At 49.8% G+C, this 25,047-nt stretch overlaps 1 protein-coding gene across 3 annotated transcripts in view; it reads right to left on the bottom strand.

Annotated features, from left to right (window-relative positions):
- The window catches only part of FAM117A (family with sequence similarity 117 member A), a gene marked incomplete at both ends in the record, with an annotated part of 42,214 nt that overhangs the window by 5,624 nt on the left and 11,543 nt on the right, over nt 1–25,047 (bottom strand). For 2 of the 3 annotated variants that reach the window (XM_079725912.1, XM_079725913.1), the window contains 4 exons: nt 419–550; nt 972–1,082; nt 2,345–2,440; nt 10,872–11,041. In XM_079725912.1, the coding sequence (XP_079582038.1) occupies nt 419–550; nt 972–1,082; nt 2,345–2,440; nt 10,872–11,041 (509 nt within the window). The remainder of the gene's footprint in view (nt 1–418; nt 551–971; nt 1,083–2,344; nt 2,441–10,871; nt 11,042–25,047) is intronic. The other variant, XM_079725914.1, reaches the window with a different exon arrangement.

The following is a 25,047-nucleotide window of genomic DNA, read 5'->3' as shown; positions in this document are numbered from 1 at the left end:
CACAGCTGGGTGACGCTGACAGTGACAGTGATGAGCGTGCCAGGAACACTGAGCTGCTGCTTTGGCTGAAGGGATGCCTAGTCCCTTCCTCCCATCCAGGTGCCTTCCTCCCAGCCAGGTGCCTTCCTCCCAGCCAGGTAGGTGCCTTCCTCCCTGCCGACCCCCGGCTCCTTCTCTTTCCACTCAACGCCCCAACGTCTTCCCCACCTTCACCCACCCAGCTCTGCTGTTCCTGTGGTCAAGTCCATCTGAGTCTAATAAACTCAATTTGTGTTCCTCCCATGGGGTGGTTGGGGCATGTTTCCCTGTTGACATGTGCACAGCCTGTGAGCCCCCAGACAGCACGAGTCCCACCTCCCTGTGTCCAGACTCAGCAAGGCGCTGCCTACCCGTGCATCCCGGTGCGGCCCCCACTCACCCGCAGCAGCTCCTCCTCACCCTGCTCTTTCACAAACACCTCCTCCAGCTCTTGGTTGAGCCCTTCCAGGCTCCGGTGCAGGCAGGGGCTCAGGCGCAGGACAGGGGACCCCGAGGGGAAGCTGGGCGGGGCCTGAGGAGGAGGTCAATGAGGCCATCACTGAACCCCGCCAAGCCCCGTGCGGTTATCAGCTCTGACCAGGGGGTGACAGTCACGTCTACACAGCGGAGCTAAGTGAGTAGAGGAGGATCCGGGGACAGTTACCAACTGCGATAGGTCCATTCAGTGGGGTTTTCTCCAGAAGGCAGAGCTTTGAGGGGTCCAGAGTGTGCTTTTAGAGTCTGCATCATGGCCTCAGTTGTGCAGGGGGTGGGGGTGGAGGACAGCAACATGCAGCACAGCAAGAAACCCTTTTCCAAAGTTGCACAAAAACTTCACCCGGCACCCACGTGGCCACAGGCCCTGCAGCTCAGGAGGGCTCAGAGGACCCGCCCACCCCACGGGGCCCGCCCCAGAGGGTGACAGAGGGCTGAGGGCTGGGGAGGAGACGTACCCTCAGTGCTCCCCGCACAGCATGGTCCCCCTGGAGGGGGGAGCCCCGCTCCTTCTCTTTCCCGCTGCGGCTAAGCTTTGTCCTCTGCAGCTGTTGCTTCAACTTGGTGATCTGGCGGCAGGGAGAGCGGGAGACGACAGGCAGGTGACGCAAAGCAAGAGCGCGCTGGGCCCTGCCTCCCAGGCGTGGCTCTTGCCAGGAGCCCAGGAAAAGACGCAAAAGGAAGATGGAAGCTAATCTTCCATCTCAAAACACCTCAGTGGTGTCGAAAACTGTGATGCCAGGCTCATCGGGCAAGCCGGACACCACAGTAACCAGATTATTGGATTGTTTGAAGTACCATGTATTCCACAGATGGCTCACGTTCCGAAAAATTAAAAATATACAACACTGAAACCATTTTTGTCTTTCACAGATTCCAAAGGCATGGAATACTACTCTATTAATAGAAATGGAAAATGATGTTTTTGAATTCACTCCTCAAAATACATTCACAGCTATCTCAAAGGCCCTGGGACCAAGACGGATGGAAGGATTTCCCCCCATTTCAAAGCAGACTGCGCTGAGCAAGGAGCAGCCTCTCCAGAAGGAATATCAGCTTCTGTCCCAACTTCACATCCTGTAACAATTATGGAGTGTCATCAACAATTTTAAACATTGTCCCAGTCGCATTTGTAATTCTGGACCTACTGGTCCTTAGTGTAAATACTCTGATAATTACAAATTGTAAATACTTTGTATTTCCCGCTAGCCTTACATACTTCATATTCTCTCTCTGTCCTTACAACCAAGAGGGCAGAAGCTACTGCCCTGTAAAGGGTGACCCCTGGTGAGTTGGCCCTCCTGGGGGCTCCCCACAGCATGCCAGGCGGAGCTGGGTTGGGAGCCCTGGAATCCAGTCTATGGCTTTCTCTTCTCACCCTCAACCCCTGTGGCCCTCATGAGAGGGAGGGAGGGCCAGGAAGAAGTGTTTGAGGACACATCATTATTTATCTCTTCTTTTAAAAATAAGGCTGGATGAGTAGTTAAGTAGTAAATGAGGTTGGGGGCTTCCAACTCCCAGAAACTCGCTCTCTTTCTCCAGTCTCTGAAACGCTTATCTGGATCCACCCTCAAAGTGAAGTGAGAACAATGGTCACCCGCCCCCGCACCCCGAGCTAGGCCGCTGGAGGCCTGCAGGAGGGTCTGGGCTCATGAAGCCAGGCCACCAGGAGGCTGGGAGGCAGCTATGAAGGCGCCATCTCAATAGGAAAAGGCTAGGTCGAGGCAGGTGAGACTGGAAATGTGGGTCCACTTTGGAGCGGATGTGTCCATGGTGCTGGGGGTAGACGAGAGGCAGCTTCCCGGGCCAGGGAGTCAAAGGGGGCAGTTACCTCTTTTCGGTGGTCTGTGCTGCCCCAGGACGCTGAGCGCTTGTGTGTACACGAGCTGGCCCGCTCACCTTCAAGCTCTTGCCAGGACAGGGGGGTCTGCAGGGAGAGCAACCCAGTGAGACAGGGCAGCCTCGCAGGCACACCGTTTCCCAGACAGAGGTGCTGGCTCCCTGAAGCCTTCTCTCCTCCGCGCATCAACCTCCTGGACACCGCCAGCCCCTTTTACTCTTTCAGGCTTCTCCACCTGCACCGCCTCTTTCCCAGTCCACATCCTCCAGGAAGCCTTCCCTGATGAGCCAATAAGGCCAACCTGCTCTTTACTCTCTCATAACTTTTACACATGGATTATAGCCCCAACTGTTCCAAGCGCTTCTCCCCAGCACTGAGGACCAGAATTGTCCCTCCCTATCCCAACCAGGTCCCAAAGAGCACTTTCTGGAGGCTCGGGAAACACTGGCATCCTTGATTCCCTCCCCATCTATGTGCCCAGCACGGGCCCAGGTTCCTGGGAGCCTAATGAAAACAAGTTACCAGACGGGACTCCATTAAGGAATCATTAATTGGTAAGACAGGAAAAAGCTCAACAGAGGTGCCCCATGCTCTATCCTGAAACGAAGCAGAAGACTTCTGTGCAGTGCAGTACCTCAAGCTTGTTCCGTGATTTTTCCCGGTCCGCAGAGGGTTAGGGTCCCCAAAGCCCTCCTGAATACATAGGGAGGGGAGATTTTCGCAAAGGAGGCAGCCAGAATTCTGAACTCAGCCCTGACTCCTGACCCCTCTTGGCTTTATCACAGCTCCTTCTCCTGGGCCCTGCTCTGCCCCTGTGAGAACTTGACTCTCAGTCCACCACCCTCCCTCCCCCACTGCACAGAAGACAGAGGACCCAGGATGGAGGCAGGGGGAGTTGTAGACCCACTTCCTGAGCCCCTACCAGAGGGAGGAAGCAGTTGGCTCTAAGCACGAGGCAGAGGAGGACACAGTCCCTCCCCCCCCACCACCAGCATCCCTACTTCCATTCCAAGGGAGGGGCCCAAGGGGGAAGGCTCTGGTGGAACCAGTTCCTCTCTAACTTCTTTGCACAAGCTGCCAAAACCATGAGGGCCTGGGAACTGTCTCCTCCAACAGATCCGCTGACCTCCCCCGAGAGGTTGTTACAAACAGAAAAGGGGGAGGATAAGAGGGAAAAAGCCCAACAGCTCACCACCCAACAGCTGTTAAGAAGAGCTCGGTGATGGCAGTCTGAGCGGGGCTGTGGGAGTAGGCTGCCCTGCACAACAGCTGCAGAGGAGAGGGTCCACGGGGGTGCCGAGCCTTCCTGCCTCTTCCTTCTCCCAGCTGCCCACCAATCAGGGCCTTTACCCGGCCGTGCGACACAGCCAGGGTGAGACAACTGCTGGACTCCCTTCCCTGAGGCCAGCACCGCAAGGGAGACCCTCCAGAGATGCGGCCCCACTATTCCTTCTTTAGCAAAAGGGCAGAGAGCATATCCTCAGGCCTATACCCCAAAGCCTCGAGGTGGAGCTGGCTCTGACAGTAGAAACCAAGCAGCTGGTCTACTTCCAAATGCCTATCAGGGTGTTGGCAGACAGAGCCTCAGAAAAGGCTGCTGCAGATACAGAAAAGAGAGAAGCCCACAGCCCCCTGAGAGGAGCAGACGCACGAACACTCCTACCCTCCCAGGGCTCCAAGCCAAACCTGTAGGTAACTAGGTCTGCTCAGCAAAGCTGAGTTCCACACAAGCTTGTCGTCCCTGGAAAGGTGGCAGAGACTACAGAGGAAGGGTGGCAAAGGCTAAGGTGTTGATGCCTGTTTCTCTTCCTCCGGGAAGATGCTGCACTCACAGGTGGGTGGTGAGAAGGAGGTAAAAGCAGCCACATTCAGGTTGCCACCGGTTCTACTAACGTCTCTTGCAAACTCTTCAAGTGCCTCTTTCTTCTGAGATACGCGAGGGGCTGGAAGGAGAAGTGTAGGCTAGCGCTGGAGGCTGGGATGCATGTGAAAACGCATGGCAGCCGGGATCATCACCTCTCTCAGTCCATCTCACCTCAGTCTGCTCGGCGGCATCTCCCAGCAACTATTGCCTTCTCTGTAAACTGTGGCCTCTGTAAGGCCATCGCTTTGCCTCCACACCCACCCCTGGCCATAGACATCACCATCTTACCCTCCATCCGTGGGCTCTCTGTCCCGCAGGCAAAGGTAGCTCCATCTCCTTTTTCTCTTCTTAGCCCTTGACCTCTAAGCCTGGTCTCCCCGCCTAAGACAGCCCGCCGTACCAGCTCTTCCCAGCGTTCCCATCAGGGAGCCCTTCCTAGCTGTCCACCTCCTGCGGCCTGCTGCCTCACTCTGCAGCTTCTCTGATCAGATGGGTTCAGGGTACACATCACTCATGGACTCAACAAAGAGTTACTGAATGCAAACTGTGTGTCAGGCGCTGTTTCAGGTGCCAGGGGCATAACAAGGCACAAAAGGACAAAAATCCTCATCCCCTTTGAGTTTACATTCTAGCTGGAGGCACAGTTTAAACAGTGATAAGTACTAAGAGAGAAATATAGCAAAGAAAGGGAATAGGAATGCTGGGCTGGGGAACATGATTTTAAATGTCAGGGAAGTCCTCAGTGAAAAGGGAACATCTGCTGAAAACATGAAGGAGATGAGGAGTGAGACATGTGGATATCAGAGGTGAGAGTGACCCAGATGGAGGAGACAGCAAGGGCCAAGGCCGCCAAGCAGGAGCCAGTCTGGTGGGTTTGAGAATGACAAGGAGGCCAGTGTGGCTGGGGCAGAGTAGTAGGAGACGCGGTCTGCAGGTGTGACAGGTTGAAAACGGCCCCCAGAGAAATCAGGTCCTAGTCCCTGGAACCTGTAAATGTTACCTGACATGGTAAAGTTTTTGCAGATGTGATGAAGCTAAGGATCTTGAGATGCAAAGATTATCCTGGTGGGCCCTAATGCCATTAAAAGTGTCCTTATGAGAGAGAGACAGAGGGAGATTAGACACTCACAGAAGAAGGTAAGGCAATGTGACCATGGAGGCAGAGACTGAAGTGACGTGGCCACAAGCCAAGGAATGCTGGCAACCACCAGAAGCTGGAAGATGCAAGGAATGGGTCTCTCAGAGAGCCTCCAGAGAGAGTATAGCCCTGCCAACACCTTGATCTTGGCCTAGCGGAATGAATTCAGACTTCTGGCCTCCAGAATTATGAGAGAATAACTTTCCATTGTTTTAAGCCACTAAGTTTGAGGTAATTTGTTACATCAGCCTCAGGAACCTAATACAGCAGGTTATCCTGTGTTTGAAGCTGTTTACATGCTGGCCTTGAGTATTTTTCAGGCAGGCACATGCACAGGTATGGGCTTTGGCCCCTCCAAGGTGACCTAGGAGGATCAAGAAAGGGACCATGCCCGCCCCTTATTTCCAGTGCCCCTGGGTGGACAGGCCCTTCCCTCCTGGGTCTCACCACAGACATCTGGGCCAAGGTCTCCTTGGAGCACAGAAGAGTCACAGCTAAGGAAGGTTACCCTTCAAAGAGTGACCCTTCATGGCACAATGGGGGTCAAGCCGGGCTGTGTGACAGCACCGTAAGTAGTTGTTCCAGGCAGTCCTCTGGAAGCAGGATAAAGCTTGAGCTCAGCAGGCCAGTCATGTTTGTCAAAGGGACTCACACACTGGAACAGATTTATTTTAACACCCTGGCCCAGGAGGAGCAGCTAAGGGAGAAGCAGGGCTACTTACTGGCCATGAGTGGCGTCAGCCAGCCATGCAGACGATGCTCAGATTATGCAAAACTGGATGTGGGTTAGAGCATGGAAGCTTTGCCTGGGATTCTGAAGTCCCAGAGCAACATGTGGGATAACTGGGTGAAGGCGAGGACAGCTTTGTAACAAGAAGGCAGGGGTGAGATGGAGCCCAAACCCTCCAAACTGGAACCTCTTTCTCTGCCCCCCACTCAACTAAGCCTCTACCCAGATTCTGAGACAGGAAGAGTCCTGGTCCTTGCTGTCTCCAGTGACCTTGGCTGGGCCCTGGGAACATAACCCAGTGTACCTATGCGGATGTGTAGAGCAGCGTGGTGCCTGGCCTAGCATGTATGCTCAGTAACTACTTGCTGAACTGAAATTCAGCAGGGAATCAGCCTCTTGGGACTCTGGCCAGAAAAAGAGGCAGGAAAGGCTCTGAGGGTGGTCTGCCGGCCAGCGCCGAGAACTCTAGCAGCAGGTGGCCAAGGCCACCATCTGTAGCCCTACGGTGACTGTGCAACCCTCAGATTTTCCATCGTGGACCCATTTTCAAATATTCTATGCTGATGTCAAACCATATACTGAACAACTGGTCCTGCTCACCGGTTTGGGAAATAGGCACTGTGCCCAGGCCCTCACACCCGCAAAGAAAGGCCCATCATAAGCAGACTGAATCGTGTGTCATCACCAAATGTGAGGCACTGGACTGGGAAAAAGAGGAGGAGAGCACACAGGTAGGGAAAGTCACAGACAGGGAAGAGTCTTCCCAAACGAAGCCACCTCCGCCTCTGCCCTTCCGGACACTCCACGAAGGTTGTCAAGGACTTAAGCTAATTTTTCTTCCCAAAGCGTAACTCAGGCCTAAAGAAAAAAAGTCTCTCATAAGGGCATCCCTACCTCACCTGGAGCCTGCAGACGAAATGGGGCTGGGGATGAGCAGAACAGGGGGCCAGGCAGAGCAGGCACCCAGGGTCCCGTCTGTCTCCAGGATGAGAACACCAGCGGGGGAACTTGGCTCCAACAGTCATTCCAGCTGTGGTAAGACCACTTCCTCCCTCCAGAAGAGCGCGAGAAGACTCCCAGCAAGAAGGCAGGGGGTAACTGCAACCACCAGCATGTGCTGCCATCTCCCAGCCCGGCCCCGGGCCCAGTGCCAGGAGCGGCCGGCCCACAGCACTTGATGGCCAGCTCTGAGTGACCAGCTGACCTGGGGGAGGGCAGTCAGGAGAGGGGAAAACAGATTCAGATTTACCTGGACAATCCTGACAAAGTCCTCCGAGACACAAAGAAACCTCCAGATGACAGTGACACCACACAAGAGCCTTCCTAGTCCTCGTTGACTGGCCCCTCTGCACCCAGCACCCACTGCACCCAAGCTGTTCCTTACACCCACCAAGCTGACCTCTGGGAGACCTGGCCATCCCGCTCCCATCACCCATCCTGGCTCAGAACATGTAGCAGCTCCAAAGCCCTCCTTCCCCGATGACCACATTCACACCTCCTTAGGAGAACCAATTTCCCGAATAAGATCCATCCACCTCTCTTCCTCACTTGCCCCAAATATTTGGGTGAGCCCGCTCTCCATGTCAGACTGCAAGTTGCTTGGGAACCACCCGTGCTATCCTTTGCGCCTGCCTAAGGGCTTAAAACACAGCTAAGTCCAGGGAGGGAATACTGGGACTGTTGGCAACCTGCTGCAATTCGAGAACCGAGAGCTTTTAACCCATCTTCTGCCTTGGGAGAAGCCTTGAGGACGCAGTGTGCTGGGCTATCTAAATGTCAGGTGTTCTGATATGAAACTTGCAGGGCTCTTGCCTGCTCTAGGGGGCTCAGAGCGGGGAGCCGAGCTGCTCGGCCTACACCATGACTATGGCTGCTGTCCTTACTGCAAGTCCTGCCCCTGGGAGTGCCAGGCTGATGAGGTCTCCAAACACACACTCTGGTGGTTGGCTGGGGTGTGTGTGGGGCTGGGTCAGGGGCACAGATAAGAGAGCAGAAGTGAGGGCCTGCCAGGTGCGGTGGAGGTACTTCACTGGTGTGGCTAGAAGAGAAAGCGCAGAAGGTGGGGGTAGGGGTGGGAACAGCCCCCCTCTAGCTCAAAGGAATTAAGGAAATGTGCTGGCATCGTCTATTTTTAGTGACTTAAAAGCTTTCAAGGACTTTGGTAGATCCTGCCTCCCTACCTTCCCTCCACGCTTCTCTGCACCCCCTTGTGTCTCCCCCGTAAAACCTCTTCCTCATCTCCAGTCCCTTCTGGGTGATGCAGCCATGCTCAGTAGGGAAGGAGCACCAATTTCTTTGGGAGATGTTGAAGGAGGCAGCTTGTGCCAGACCAGGGTGCTCAAGCAAGAATTTGAATGGAGCCCAAAACCTAGAAGCAGAAAATTCCCAGAAGGCCAGGAATGAAAGATGGGCAGAGCACATACTGGGGTTTGGATGCCCACGTTGATCAGAATTCTCCCACCTCCTGACTGCAGCCACAATATTGACAGGTTGCTAAGGGTTCCTCGAGGGCTGGAGCCCAGCCCAGGGAAAGAGGAAAGCTGCACAGCTCGGCCTTGCCAGACCCGCGGAGGCGCATCGCTGGCCTCTGTCTTGCTGTGGCAAGAAGCCCGGACTTGTTATATAAAAGATCTGGCCTGCAGCTGGAGCCTGAGCAAAACACACAGCCTAGAGCCCATGCCTCTAAACCCGGCCAGGGAACATCTGAGGCCAACCCTGCCTTGAGTTGACAAAGAGAACGCCATCTGAGGAGTGGGATGGAGGCTTCCTAGAAGGCTGGTAGCAGGAAATGACAGTGACGGGGATAAGGGGATAGGCAGGTGGGCTGCATGGAAGCCTGCCATCTGACAAAGGGAGATGTAATCATGAGCTTACACAACCAAAGCAACCTCAAGTCCTGCTCCTCCAGGAAGCCCTCCGTGACTAGACGCATTATTTGGACTAAACACTCTCTCAAAAGAGAAAGGGGTGTGTGCTCCAGGCACGTGAAGGGGAAGTATAACCTATCCTACTTGCCCTTTTCAGGGGACACAGGGAACAACAGTGTCTGGGGCTTCCGGGAAGTCGGCGTGCTACCTGGAGCGTGCTCTCCCTTCACAGTCTGTTCCTAGATCTAAAGAATGCCATTGGACTTCCCTGGTGGCGCAGTGGTTAAGAATCCACCTGCCAACGCAGGGGACACGGGTTCGAGCCCTGGTCAGGGAAGATCCCACATGCCGCGGAGCAGCTAAACCCGTGCACCACAACTACTGAGCCTGCACTCTAGAGTCCATGAGCCACAACTACTGAGCCTGCGCTCTAGAGCCTGTGAGCCACAACTACTGAGCCCACATGCCACAACTACTGAAACCGCACACCTACAGCCTGTGCTCCACAACAAGAGAAGCCACCGCAATGAGAAGCCCACGCACTGCAATGAAGAGTAGCCCCCGCTCGCCGCAACAAGAGAAAGCACACACGGAGCAAAGAAGACCCAACGCAGCCAAAAACAAATAAATTAATTAATTAATTAAAAAAAAAAAAAGAGTGCCATCAGTTTTAACTGCAGCAACTCCTGTTGGTCCAAGGTGGCATATTCCTATGAGAATTCCCCTGCTGTAAACTGTGCCAGACATGTGGCCCCATCTCATCCTTTGGCTCCCTGTTCACTGGCCTTCATGGAACCGACATCCAGATGCACCAAGGTCAAATCTTGTTCTCATTTCCTTGTTCCCCACTCTGACATGCCAAGAACAGTACTGGGCATTCAAACATTCACTAATAACATTTGAAAATGGATCTCATTTTAAAAATAAATAAAAGGGACTGGGAGATGTGCTCCGCAGAGGAGGACAGGGGAAGCGAGCGCACAGAACCCTTTCCCATTTGGCCGGCACCCCACCTCCAGTCAGGCGGGGCGGGCACACTCCAGCGACGTGCAAAGGAAGAGTGGCTGGCCCAGCATCCCCGAGGACATGGGCTGCCTCTCCTCTGGGCCTGTGTTCTCCCCACCCTGTTTCCTCTTCCCTGAGAACAACTCATTTGTTCTGAAGTTGAACAGGAATGGGCTTAAACTGCATCAAAAGGGAGAAGATCTGACTCTTAAAAACTTAACTGCTGAAAATGTTGAAGTCCTGAGTCAGATGAAGAGGTATCTTTGTAAAGTTTCACATATGAGATGACTTCTTGCTCAGGCTAACACTACCTTACTCAAAAACTGACCAATGGACTGGATGATTACAGAGATCCCTTCTAAGTTTAGGATCCTTAATGAAGAGGGGACCTGGGCTCCGTCGGACTCAAGTGGGTCCCCCGAGATCCCAGCAGGGATGCTGATCAGGGATCAACTCGCCATTATCTGAGAACTTTCCGCTCCTGTTGCTCTAGTGGGATCTATCCTGGCTCAACACACTCTCGGGCCACCTCTTCCAGGTGTCTGGGGAATGCATACTCAGTTGAATGTTGGTCTGTTTTAGCAACGTAAATCTCATTTATTAAAACCTAGGATAAATTCCAAAATCAACTCTTGTATACCCACACGTGAATACTCAAAGCCAAACTGATAAACCCAGATTGCCTTCTCTCTCCCACCAGTCAGGTGGAATGCAAACCCATTTTCAGGTAAATTTACGAAGAGAACCAAGTTGGTTAACATGAGATGATGAAAAGCTACATGGTGCATATGTACAGCCAAAACCCAGGACAAGTCACATCAATGACTGAGTATTGGTAAGTCGACCCAAGGCCTCCTCGGCCAGCCCACCGCCCCACCTTTATCCCTTATCCCATTAGCAGAGAGCTTCATTACCTGGGTGGCCTTGTCATTGGTACAGCAGGTGAAGGCCCCATCAGCATCTCGTGGCCACTGGCCCAAAAGGTAGGAGCTGAGGATGGTGTCCAGGGAGAATGTACGCCGGACCTGGGGTGGCTGAGGCCTACACACTGGTTTTTCTGGGGCCACGGAACACGGGACGCTGGCTGGAAGAGAGCACAGCCCGCACACCTGGACGTCAGCATGGAGGCAGCAGACACAGTAACCAACCTTCCCTCTTTTAGGAAGCCTCATCGGACTGCTGCATCTTCACTTATATTTACCTCCCTCCTACAGAATTTGAAGCAGCCCATAAAAGCACATACAGCATGATGAAAGCTCTCCTGACTTATCCAGCTGGTCTTTGTCACTGGAAACAATTTACACCATTTCACGCTGGACGAGGGGTTACTTTACACATGTCTTCTTTCTCCTGTTCCTAATGGACTACAGACTGTGAACTCCCAGGTCTCCGCACTGAGTTTCCTGAGAGCAGGACTGTTTCCCATCATTAAAGAAGAAACTGGAAGTGGACAAAAACCAAGTTTTCCTCCATCTTTTATCCTGCCTTTTATTTCCTTTTATCTCCTGCCTTCTTCCAGCACTGATTGCAAGGCTCCTATGTACAAATTCAACCCAGTTAACTGAAGGACTCCTCCTATTTCCTTCAAGACCATTAGCTCCAGGGAACCTAGGTGACTGAGACAAAGAGAATGACATAACTACTTTCAACTATCCAGGATCCAGGAGAATATCCAAATCTTTTGGTTCTCTCCTCTGTCTCTGACTTCTGGCTAAATAGAACAAAAATAAAGCAGTCACAAATCCACTTATTTTATTTTTACCTTGATTAAAGCTTTCTGGGGGAAGGTAAAAGTTGAAACTTTTGCTAAAATCTAAGCATTCTGGAATCATCTGTAAGTTTCAGTCATCTGGGTTGACCGTGTTTTCCGCAGCCACGTTCAAAACACACTACTATCTTAAGGTCTGTAAGGCTCTTTCCTTTAAGCAGAGCAAAATGCTTTCACATCTGTACTAATCTCTTGATAATTCATGTGTGCATTAAGCACAGCAAAAGAACTGGGGACTGTAGATATAAATAAACTTGAAGAGCTTTATATAAAAAGACACTAACAGGTTGGCAGGTTCCTCAAAAAGTTAAATATAGAATTACCATACCAGCCAGCAATTCAGCTTCTAGGTATATATACAAAAGAATTGAAAGGAGGGTCTCAAAGAGATATTTGTATACCCATGTTCATAGCAGCACTACTCACAATAGCCAAGGGGTAGAAACAACCCAAGTGTTCACTGACAGATAAATGGATCAACAAAATGTGTTCTATACATACAACGGAGTCTCAAAAAGGGATGAAGTTCTGATACATGTTATACCATGGATGAAACTTCAAAACATTATGCTACATGAAATAAAACCGACACAAAAGGACAAATATGGTATGATTCCACTTATATGAGGTACCTAGAATAGGCAAATTCATAGGGACAGAAAGTAGAACAGAGGTTACCAGGGGCTTAGGGGGAGAAGGGAATGGGCCATTATTATTTAATGGGCACAGAGTTTCTGCTTGCGGTGATGAAAATATTCTGGAAATGGACAGTGGTGATGGTTACACAACATTGTAAGTGTACTTAATGTCACAGAATCATAAACTTATAATGGTTAAATGGTAAATTTTATGTTATGTGTGTTTTACCACAATAAAAAAAAGGAGAGAAACACTAATAATACTATCTACATTCTCCAAATCCATTTAAATATTTACACACATTTTGACATAGTATAATCAATACGAAATGTATTACATGATATTCTGCTTTGTTCTACCCATTTCATATACCCATTTCCAAGTATCAACAATCTACATATCTGTCATTTTTAAAGACTACATAATATTCCACCAGGTTGATATACAGTAGTTTGCTTAGCCACTCCCAAATTACTGGACGTTTGAGAGGTTCCTCCCACCCCAATTTGGATATCATAAATGTTATTGCATGGATAACTTTTAGTCTCAGGTTTTACCTAATTCCTTATATATTTCTAGGTCATTTTCCTCAGCCATCATATAGTATGTGCTCCTTTAAAACAAACTAAAGGGACTTCCCTGGTGGTGCAGTGGTTAAGAATCCTCCTGCCAACGCAGGGGACACGGGTTCGGTCCCTGGTCCGGGAAGATCCCACATGCCGCAGAGAGCAACTAAGCCTGTACACCACAACTACTGAAGCCCACGCGTCTAGAGCCCGTGCTCTGCAACGAGAAGCCACGGCAATGAGAAGCCTGTGCACTGCAACGAAGAGTGGCCCCTGCTCGCCGCAACAAAGCCCACGCACAACAACGAAGACCCAACACAGCCAATAAATAAATAAAATTTTAAAAATAAATTAATTAATTTAAAAAAACAAATTAAAAATGACTTATAAAAGTAGTGTGGGGGGGCTTCCCTGGTGGCGCAGTGGTTGAGAGTCCGCCTGCCGATGCAGGGGACACGGGTTCATACCCCGGTCGGGAAGATCCCACATGCCGCGGAGCGGCTGGGCCTGTGAGCCATTGCCGCTGAGCCTGCGCATCCGGAGCCTGTGCTCCACAACGGGAGAGGCCACAGCAGTGAGAGGACCGCGTACCGCAAAAAAAAAAAAAAAAAAAAAAAAAGTAGTGTGGGGAATTCCCTGGCAGTCCAGTGGTTAGGACTCCACGCTTTCACTATCGTGGGCCCAGTTTTGATCCCTGGTCAGGGAACTAAGATCCTGCAAGCCATGTGTTGCGGCCAAAAAAAAAAAAAAAGGAGTGTGAATTGTGGAAAATTCAAGAAATATGCAAACAAACAGAAAAAACTGCAAATCTCCATACCCAGAGATAATCATGGATAATACTATGAGATATATATCCTTGGGGGCCCTGCCTTCTGTGTGTGTGCATGTATGTGTGTGCGTGTGTGTGTATGCTTTAAAATGAAAAACGGGATTATACTGTACATATTATTTTGCAATGAGTTTTCACCTTATATCATAAACACCTTTCCAAATCAATATATACTGACCTACAACACACCCTTTTAAATGACCTTAACACTCTTTAAACTCTTCAAAGGCTTTCTTTCAAAGACAGTGCTCATAGGCCTCATGCTCTGGTCCCACTTACCTTTCCTTTACACGTCACTCCTCTTCAAGATCTCTATGTCCTGGACAAACCACACTGTGCACCATTTCTCACCCATGCCTTGGGCCTGCCCTCCTCTGAGGTTTTGCACATGTGCTCAGGGCTGAAATGGGATCCATCCATCAGGGCCAGCCTAAACATCTCCACCTCCACGGAGCTTCCTGAGTCCCCTGGAAGGAATGTCTCAGGATTTTCTGATTTTTCCCAGCACTTTGTACTCTTCTAGTACTTCCCAGCCTCTATTGGATTACAAGTATTTGTAACTCCCAGCTAATAAACAACCTGTGGCCAAGGGCTGTCTAATTTATCTTTGAACCCCACACAGCATCTAAAGCATAGGGTTGGAGATCGGCAGACGCCTAAGTATTTGTATAAAATCAAAAACCTGTTACTAGAAGGGAGAGCCTGCCCTAATTCCACCTGGATTCTAAGTTTGTGTGCTTTGCACATCCATGCTCACCCTGCTCCCTGTGAGTAAATCCCCTTGAGCTGCTTGTCCCCTTTCCTGTCTCTGAGGCTCAGGGAGGCCCAACCTCTTTCTTCCCCTCCCTGCACCTGTCACCCAGAAAGTTAGTGACAAGCACGCTGGGTTCAAGCCCCAACTGCATCCGCTACACTGGCATTTCAACCACTCATTTTTCTATCCTGGGCTTAAGATCAAAAGGTGGCAATCTGGATACTTCTGGGAGATCCTGACCCATGCCTGCAGCCTGGCCAGACACCAAAATGCTGTCCTGTGGTTCTTCCAAACTGTCTCTAAGAGCCCACTGATGAGGCGGGGGCCCCTGAAGGCAAGTTTACAAGGTTACGTGACAGAGAAGCAAGGAGGCAGGTGGGAAAGCAGGTGAGCCAGGGACCGGCAGAGCGGCCAGAACTCCGTGATTTAACAGCGCCTTCACCGCTGTCGGAAGGAAGAGGTCTGGGACTCCAGGGCTGAGGGAAAAGCGCCGGGGAGAAAGATTTCTTGGGGCCACCTCTCCCAGCCCCTCAGAAGAAATTGCTGCAAAAACCTCCTTTAGAATTTTTTCCATCCTGAGACCCTAAGTATGCTCTTCTAAGTTTGTGTGCCTTGTACCCTAAGTATGTATAATACTTTCAAGTTTGTATAACACTTTCAAGTTTTGCCCCCTCCTCACAAAGTACCTGTGTGTGTACAGTCTTTTGTTCTCCTAAAGGGGCTCCAGAAAGACTGATAAGGAGACCAAGGCACAGAGAAGTCCAGTCTCAGATTGGACTTGGTCGCCCAGAAAGTCAGGAGCAGTCCTACATCCAAATCCAAGCCTCCTTCTTCCTACATCAGTCCACAGGGCTCTTGGTCCTTTTGCATCAGGAACACCTCCAAGGGTGCAGGACACCTGCCTACATACCTGAAGGAAGAAATGCCTGGCAGCCCCTTCAGGGAGGGGAGTAAGGAAGGAGACCACATAGCAATTTTCTGGGGGGGGGTGTTGGTTGGTTGGTGTTTTGGAGAAGCCTTTGAAACCTAGTGGGAAGGATTCTAGTGAACCATGCCCATTTTACATCTTCCCATTGATACCCTTCACAGCCCACCTCATTCGCGAGTTACAGGAGGAGTCCAATTTCAAGGGCAGTAATCAGAGGTGACATTTTACTCCCCAGCACCCCCAGCGTTGGGGAGGACCCAGGATCCTGGAATTTGGTATAAGAATCCAACCACCCATTTTGATCAACTCTACATCCAATTCTGACCAAAGTTATTCATAAAGACTCTGAGTGCTTCATCGGTTCTGACTTGCTCCTCCGTATACAAAAACAAAACAAAACAAAAACACGAATACAAAAAAAAAAAAAAAAAGGGAAGGAAGGGTGGATGGGGAGAAACCAAGTACCCCAATCCAGAGCCGGCTGCCTCTGACCCAGCCCCCTCCTCTCTGCTAGGCCTGCAAGGATGTCGCTGCATCTAAGACTAACTGGAGGACTCGCCTCAGTTTCTTTTCCTTAAATGAGACCGCTGGGCCTCAGACTTATTTCTGCAATGACCACATCCTAGCACAGGGTGCCGGCCCAGCTCCTGACCAGCCGCAAGGTGACGGAATTCCCTTCTGTCTCAAAGCGCTCAGCAAAGCCGCAGCTCCCCTCCCAAACCCCCACGTTCTTAGACCCTTTCAGGTGACGAAAGTGCCAAGTTTCCTTCACGCCCAGAAAATAAGGGAGGGGGGCACTTTAAAAAGATGAGATTTTGACAGGAAAACAAATCTACCACTTATTTAAAAAACCCCACCCTAAATGGTTTGGTGATGACCTGCTAATTTGGGCACCAGAACTGATTAAGGGTGAAACCAAGGTGTCAGGTTCCCCCTAGACGCAACACAAACCGAAGCCAAAGCCAGACACTGACGTGCTCTGTGCCATCCTCGAAGGGGCCACAGGCTGGAGCAGTGTGGCCCCTGAATACCTGGGAGGGGCTCAGGTGTGAGGGGTCTGGCTCTGACTGCAGCTCTGCCCTCGCTGTGGCGTGACTGCGGCCCACACCTCATGCCCTCCCCCCTCACCGGGCCTGCTCTCCCATCCCGCAGGCAGGAGCACAGTCCCAGCCTCAGTTACCTCTCAGGGACGTTGTAAAGAACAGAAGATGAGATGCAAAAAGGCTTTAAAGTCTTCATTAGATAGATCATGTCAAACCAATTACTGTCAGTCAGCCCCTCCCCACACCACAATCTTTTAGGACTGAAGGTGTGGGTGGGGAAGGAAGAGGCGACATGCAGGGCGAGTTCCAGCCACCACTGTCCCCTGGGAAGGCCCACAGCTTCAGTGTCAGAGCCCTTTCCTTTCCTAGTGTTGGTCTAACCCAGCCAGGACAGCACCCGGAGCGAATGACGCAGGCGAAAGAGAGCCGCTGGGAGGCGTGGGCATCAGCAGCACTGTCAGCACCGAGCACCTCCCTCAGTCGGGAACATCCTCTAAGAAATCTCACAAGTGAGTGCAGCTGAAATAGGGGCTCCTGGGCTTATCCCTCCCTTACGGGTGCACCCACCGGAAAGATGTGGGGATGGGGCTCTGCCCTGCAGTTGTGTGATTATGCTTAAAGGAGAAGTGATGAGAAGTCACAACGGTTGCCTGTGGTCGGAAGATGAACTGGTTTCATTTCTGGAAAGTACCCCTCTCAGATTTGGGAAACAGGACAATGGGCTGCCCTGTCTGAGAAGAGACGCCCCTATCATGACAGGCCAAGACAAAGCAGCAAGTTGCGGGGCCCTGGCTGGGTGGCTGTGGGAGGGTGGGGTGTCCTGTTTACAGCGCTGTGGGGTATTATCGGCCCATCGCATGCAGCAGGCTCCACAGCCCAACCACCTGGCGAAGCTCCCTGGCACAGGGCCAGGCCATTTCACCATGCAGCTGAGCAGTGGCGGATGCTTTGGTTCTTGGGCAACGGCAAATGGAAAAAACAAAACAAAACAGCACACACCAGAGATAAGAAGCCTTAGGTGCTATCTTCCGGAGCCACTTGGCCCTGTCTCCCAACTGCTACATTTATATTGGCTTTGGGGAGAGCGGGCTCTGAGTGGAGAGGACCAGCGGTCAAGTGTCTGCTGTGCCTTGGGGGACAGTGAATAGGGCAGAAACACACAAACAGCTGACGAGGGGCCTGGCACACCACAGTAGACTGACTGATTCCTTCAGTAGCAGATTCCGGGTGCCCACCACAAACCAGCCCTGAGATAGGCACTGGTGACACGGGAGGAGCCGGACAAGAAGCTGCTGACCAAGCTGAAGCGGGGCAGGCCGATGCGATACCTAAGGGCCAGGCCGCCAGCTCAACCTCTGGGGGTTCCTCCAGCCACTGACCCTTCAGAAGGACCACCATTCGGTCTCTGCTGTTCCCTCATATTCCTGGCTGGAAATCAGCTCAGGCCTGACCACACCAGCAAACCCCCACTGCGGGAACCCGAAGGAGGAGGGCGACAGCTCTTAGAAGGAGGCGGCAGGGAAAGGAGGAAGGCAGCAGAGGACACAGGAAGTGAGGCATCTGTGGCTGCCCGTCTCAACTCGGCCAGAGATAGACTGTGGGGTGGAGGCTTAGCAGCTTACAAGGAGAGACCAGCCCCTGACCAGAGGGTCCTGGCTGGGAATCTAGGGGGGCTACTTCACTTATTTTACTATCTTTGGGGCAATGCAGGAGGGAGAAATCTGGGAAACAAGACAAGGCTACTCTCCACCCATCCTCCATTAGCTTGAGGCTGAGTGACCCCCAAATACCCAAGAAGGACTACAGAAGGAAGAAGAGAGACAGCCAATGAGATTTCACAGGTGGCAAAAACTCAGCAACTGGCAGGTTCAACAAACAAGTTATCAGTCACTTCCTCATGTCACTGGGGTTTGAGCCATTATTAGCACTCATCTTCTTGCCTTCCCTCTTTAAAATAACTCTCATTATAACAGAAGCTGTACATATACAGGAGGAAATTAAAGGAAATTTTAAAAGTGCAGATTAGCAAAAACTGAAAAATAAAAACGATGCCTGCCGCCACTCAGAGATCACCACCTGCACATCCTTCCTGATCTCTCCCTGCGCACCTCTGTGTGCATGTGTATTTTTAATAAAATGAGATCCTCTTACACGTTTTTCTAACAATATGCTTTTCTCAGCCACTGATCTTCACTTCAGGAGAAGCAGTGAGGGAAAGGGCCACCCAGGAGGCTGAGGCAGGGCAGACGGTTAGACACGGAGGGAGCGGGCCCGGCCCTGCCCCGTCTCCTAGCTGTGATGCAGCACTTTTGTTGGGGGTGGGGGAGGCGGGGGGAATGATAACCTGGAGGGGAGCAAAGGAAAACAGGGATGCGGAATTTCTAAATATTCCCCAATACCAGATTTGCAGTAAGTAGGGGAAGTTCCTCCTCACAGCTTCACAGGGATTACTTTTCCATTTCAGTATGTGTGCTGGGATTAAACAGTGCAAGCAGTCTTCTGAGCTGCTTGCGGTCCTGCGCCGCTTAACTGCTTAACTCAGGGACATGTGGGTTTTGGAGGGAAGCTGTGGTCAAACCGAAATCCTCAATATGACTGTACAAGAGTTAGAAGCCCTCCTTGGAAAGCCCAAGGAGACCCCATCCATCCCAGCTGGGAAAATTAAACCTGGGGCTTTAAACACTTCTTTCAAACCCAAGCAATAGCTCATCTCAATCATAACGGGGAGAAGAAACTAAAGAAGTGAGATTAAAAAGAAGGAAGAAAAGAAGAGTAACAGCACATTTCCCTTACCAAGAAGGCTTACCTAAAGAGAAAAAAAGAAAGAGTGATATCTGTATACACATGAAAAACTTCTCAGCCAGGACCTCAATACTAACTCCATATTTAATATTAACTCTGTATTTAATACTGTCTCCATATTTAAGTGTGTAGCTCAGGTGAAACCTTTTCTTGCTGTGTGTCTGACTCCCCAGGATGCAGACCACATCCATGGGCAGCTGGAGAGAAGGGTCAGGAGAAACCCATTTGGAAGTGTCACTATGGGGAAAAAATAAGGAATACCCTAACTCTTCTTATCAGCAAGGAAGGAAAGGGTGATCCCAAAGCGTGTGTGTGTGTGTGCGTGCGCGCGTGCACGTGTGTGTATGAAGAGTAGACAGCAGTTACTTAGACATTTGTTCAATTCTCAAGAAGCTGCAGTTAGAAAAAAAGGAAGTGGTGTGAACTTTTCACCTTTTATCTGAATTCTATGAAGAGGAGTTCTGAAGGATTTCAACATTCTTAAAACAGGACAAGATACTAGCAGCTACTGATTGGAGCATGCTTTCCTCTGGGATCTATTTGGCCTTTGTTAAAGAACAGCATAAGTAGCCATAGCCTAGCCTTCTCCCCCTAAAAGCAATCCTCACCGCCTGGCTATTTGGGAGTGATGAATTTCTGGGTGGCTATAAACTCAGAGGACAGGCATAAACCCTTCAGTATCTTCACTTCAGACGACAATCTGATTCTTATCAAGTAGAGGAGAAATCATGATGTCCACTCCAGCTCTTTAAAGATAAAAGAGGCGAAGGAAGAACCAGAGATTGGGGAGGTTCATCTACAGTAAATCCTGTGAGAGGACAACTGTGACTGAAACCCTACTCTGATTTTTGTTCTGAATGTGTGCGCCCCACACACTCTCAGGGATTCTCTGGCTGGGGGCCCAGGAACACCCTCGTGGAGACAGGTGAACTGATTTCTCCAACGCCACAGAGCAACTTGAGACACAGGCCTTTCTTCCCCCACAGAAGACTTTCAAAGTGCATTTCCCCCCTTGTGTTTCATTGTCAGACCCAACTGTCATGACTGTCTGGCTGCCTTGGTTCAGGAACTTCCCCATGGACTGGAAGAGTTCTATTATTTTCCCTACTAGGAACCAGCACAATCAGACTTGGGTCTCGGGGACACTGTTTTACCCACTGGGCATGTAGGGCAAATGGAGGAAGACAATTGAAAAGGAGGGATCCCTTTTCTAGTGAGGACAGTGGAAATTGAGTGAAAGAAAAAAAAGGAAATAAGAATAGAATTATAGATAATGTTCAAATAGTCAAAATAATTTCTGCTTTGTGAACAAACCATGACTTATTTTTAGCTTCATCCAGCCTGCCTTCTCCCTGACCTCATGCAAACTGCCAGACAGCAACATATGTGTGAACAGCTGATACTCAATTTACTATCAGCCCAAGTCACACAAAATACCTAGAGTTTGACAGAATTTGATGGCCTCATTTTGTTGCCTTCCCGCCAATGATTCTAAAAGCCCAAAGAAAATTTCTGTACTCCTCTTTAGAACAACTCACATCAATACTCATGTCCTTCAGTGTTAGTTTAGAACTGGTTTTATGCAGCTCCCAAAGTAACAGCTCAGTCAGGAGGAGTCAGCAATGGATGCCAAAACAACTGGGAGAAACACTGTGGGGAACAGGACACTTACGTAATGTACCACATATAAGAGAATAATGTACTTTTACAAAGGGAAATGTGGTTGTCACCACCTCAAGTGATCCAACTTAGCATTACTAGTGATGGGCATTCTGACACTGTGTACCTCCTGAAGCGATGTATTATGAAGTACACAGCTTCACTCACGAAATGTTCATGCCCAAGATGTTTCACCTGAATCGAACTGGGCCCCAGACCTAACTTCCCACTTGCAGGAAATACAGGAGATGGAGGAACAAGTCAAGTGCCATTGAAAGGAATCAGTCAGAAAACTCCAGAATGTGGGACAGCTAGAAGGCTGTCCACACTTTCAATAAGTCAGTAATCAAAAAACCTAAAAACAAAAAGACAGGGATGGGAGGGGAATTTTAAACAGATTTTTTTTAAGACATAACCAAACGAGAACCTTGACTGGACCCTGGATCAAAAATAAGAACAAAAGAGCCACAAAGAGGAAATCTGAAAATGAACTGGATATTAGATAATATGGAATTATAGTTTCCTTATGTGTAATAATGATATTATCATTATGTAGAAGAATGGTCTTATTCTCAGGAGATGCCCTTGAAGTAACAGGCGAAGTGTCAAGATATTCACAACTTGTTTTCAAACAGTTCACCAGAAAAAGTGCCTATGGATGCACATATGTGTATGTCTAGACACACATATACATAATACACACAAGGAGGGAAGAGAGATTAGACAATTGTGGCCAAAAGTTATCAATGAGTCTAAGGTGAAAGATAAATGGATGTGTACTGGGCTTACAACTTTTCTGCAGGTTTAAAATTTTCCAAGATAAAGCTGTGAGGGGAAAAAAAAAAAAAAAAAAAGAACTGGCTTAATTTGGAATTTGGGAAGACAGAATTAACTTCATTCCTTAGCAAGGATCTAAACTGTTTAGCAGCTCAATCTTGGCAGGTTGTAGTCAAATTCAATTGGTTCACTGTTCTGGTCTTCTAATTTGGGGAAAGAGAAGGTGGGCAAGAAGAAATGAAACAGTCAATGAGGCTTACTAGGAGGCAAGGAATTGAAGGATGTAAATCAGTACAAGGTAGAATAAAGATACTAAGGGAAGGAGACTTTAAATTAAGAAGTGGCAAAAAAAAAAAAAAAAAAAAAAAAAAAAAAAGAAGTGTCATGTCGGGCTTCCGTGGTGGCACAGTGGTTAAGAATCTGCCTGCCAATGCAGGGGACACAGGTTTGAGTCTTGGTCCAGGAAGATCCCACAAGCCGTGGAGCAACCAAGCCCGTGCACCGCAACTACTGAGCCTGTGCTCTAGAGCCCGTGAGCCACAACTACTGAGCCCGTGTGCCACAACTACTGAAGCCTGCGCGCCTAGAGCCTGTGCTCTGCAGCAACAGAAGTCATTGCAATGAGATGCCTGCGCACTGCAACGAAGAGTAGCCCCCACTCGGCACAACTAGAGAAAGGACGCGTGCGGCAACTAAGACCCAATGCAGCCAAAAATATTTAAAAAAAAAAAGAAGAGGTATGTCATCCCAGGAGAAAGACCCAGATTGTGCGCAGAATTAAAGAGTTCCTATGATCCAGAAACACAGTTGGAGTTGGAAATAACCTCAGATATGCCCCACCAAGTTACCCTGGGCATCCATTCGCTCATTCATTACAGGAGCATAGAAACCAGTGAGATCCCAGGGAAGATGGGTAAAAATAGCTAAAGTGAAGGTAGCTAGATCCCAAGAGGAAGACGAAGTGAATTAGAATTTATGTCTTCTTCTGCATGAGTGTAAAGAGGAAGGGCAGAAGAGACTTTAGTCAGAAAAGGAGAGATTCCAGCTAGATAAAAGGAAGAACTTCCTGCTCACCAGAATGAATGAGGGAGATTGTAGAGTCTGCCCCTGAACAGCTCCAGGGAGAGAGCATTACATGCCCCCAGAGGTCTCAATATTCACCCCTCAGAAGGCAGGAGGTTGTACCTAGAGAGTTTGAGCCTCCTCTAGTTCTAGAATTCTCCAACTATTAAAGGGTAAGTAAGAGATGGCTACTGACCGATTCAGCTAAATTGAAAGCCCCAGAGCCCATGCTGTTATCCGGGGCAAAATTAGTTAAGGGGGAAAGAAAGGCACAAAGTCAAAAGGAGATATGCCTTTCCTAGGCTGCTCAGACAGCTGTGTTGCGGGCTCCCAGACCACCTCTCCCACTTCCTCCCCCAAGCAGGAGAGTATAAATAGCACTCAATTTACCTGTGGCTCGCCACAGGCAGAAGGGCTGGTCACGTGGTAACTGCCAAGTAGACATCAGAGCTCAGAGTGCAGGTTTGCTCACTTGCTACACCTCGGTAGGTCTGTCAGGACCTCTGCTCTGGTTCATTTTGCTCTGGGCTGGGGGGTGGGGAGGAGGGCTTAAAGGAGCAGTTACACAGTTATGTCCCTCGGGGCCATGAAGGTACAGTCACAGAACGTGCCTCGCCTTCAGGGTCTAAAATCTTATTAGGGTTAACTCTGCACAACCTTCAAAGCTTTGAAAACCTGCGTGGATCACTCTGTCCCACTTGCAAAATCTTCTCTGGTTATGTCCATCTCTTTACTTAAGTTCTACTGCGTCCCCAAAGGAAATACCTGAGAGACCACTACATCCCACCTAGTGATTCCCTACCTGGCCTCTGGCATTCTGGAACTGATCCACCCTGACCCCAAATCCCAGGCAAATTCCCAGGCTGGGCCTGGTGGAAAAACCCCAGTGTGTGCTGGGCAACATTCCAGGGCAGCCCCTGCTTTAAAGTCCTGGTCTTGCTGGTTGCTCAGATCTCCTAAGGGAGGCTCAAAGGTTATATAGTGCCTCCAGGGTAAACCCTGTCTGAAACACAAATTAGATGGTCCCTCTAGAAAGAGCCTTGAAAGGTGTGACCTTGGGAAGATTTTTCCTACCCTCACTGTCTGCCTGAGACCAATGATAACTTCACAGCAGAAGGATGCTTGTCAGGTCACCTCTCCACATGTGCTTCCGGGCACAAAGGAGGACATGGCAACAGTACCCCTGGATGGTGAGTCACACCATCTCCCCCACATACAACGGGCTTCGTATCTGCTCTTACATCAAAAGCTGCTTAACAGTAATGACACCTTCTTTTATAAGTCAGGTAAAGAAAAGGCTTATCCTCCTGAAGCAAGAGAAGAATATGATCCAGGGAAACAGTCTGGGGTGTTAATTACCAAGACCCCATCCATGCCTCTAAGAACTGGAAGGGAAAGCGCAGTGGTCCCAGTCCCCTCCAAACAGACAGCTCTGGCCATTTGCACGGCAGCTCTAACACAGACCTCTACACTGAAGACAACCCAGTAAGACTTGGGGGCAGCCTTCTCTCACCCTCCTGCAACTTGTCTGGATTCCGGAGGCCATCCACCGGGCGCTGATTTTGGGGTAGGACGGAGCCAAGAGAATACTGGAGACACAGCCTATACGGCTTGGTAACTGCCTCAGGACAAACAATCTAACTGTAGAAACTGGTGTAACAATACAGTAAATGCTCAGGGGTCTATTTCACAGAACTGGCTGGAATCCATGAAAAAATCCTTTGATGCTAACTTAACCACAGTCTCACACTCTAGGGCGGCTGCAGGGAGGCATTTTAGATAAAGGACACGTAGTAAAGATTCTCCAAAAACTGTTTTTTCTATGTTAAGAAGTAGAGTCAGACTCATTCACTTATCCCAATTCTGGAAGCTGGCGGGAAATGTCAGTAAGCAAAAGTGTCAGGAATAATTCAAGTGCCTTTAAGGAGCACAGATAGATGCAGAGCATGCGGTTTGGAGGGAGAGAATAGGGGCTGGGAACAAACAGTACTGTCTGAACCCCTAACTCTGCTTAGCGGTGATTACCAGATCCACCCCTTCTGGGGCCCTGTGGTTAGTGGAAAGTTTTCACTGACAAAGAGTGAAGCCCTCCCTTTGTGTATGAAGTTGTAACTCCTGTCCACTTGGTAAGACATGCCTCACTAGGCCATAAACTCCTGTACATTAACAAGGCGGTGGGCACAACAGACCGACTGGTACACAGCCAAAAAAGCTGTCTGGCCTGGCCCATAACCTGACACTGCTTTCTAGACAAAACTCAACT

Source organism: Hyperoodon ampullatus, assembly GCF_949752795.1.
Source record: "Hyperoodon ampullatus genome assembly, chromosome: 19".
NCBI classification, from domain to species: domain Eukaryota; kingdom Metazoa; phylum Chordata; class Mammalia; order Artiodactyla; family Ziphiidae; genus Hyperoodon; species Hyperoodon ampullatus.
Note: the sequence above shows the minus strand (reverse complement) of the source record. Positions and strands in the feature narration are given on the sequence as shown.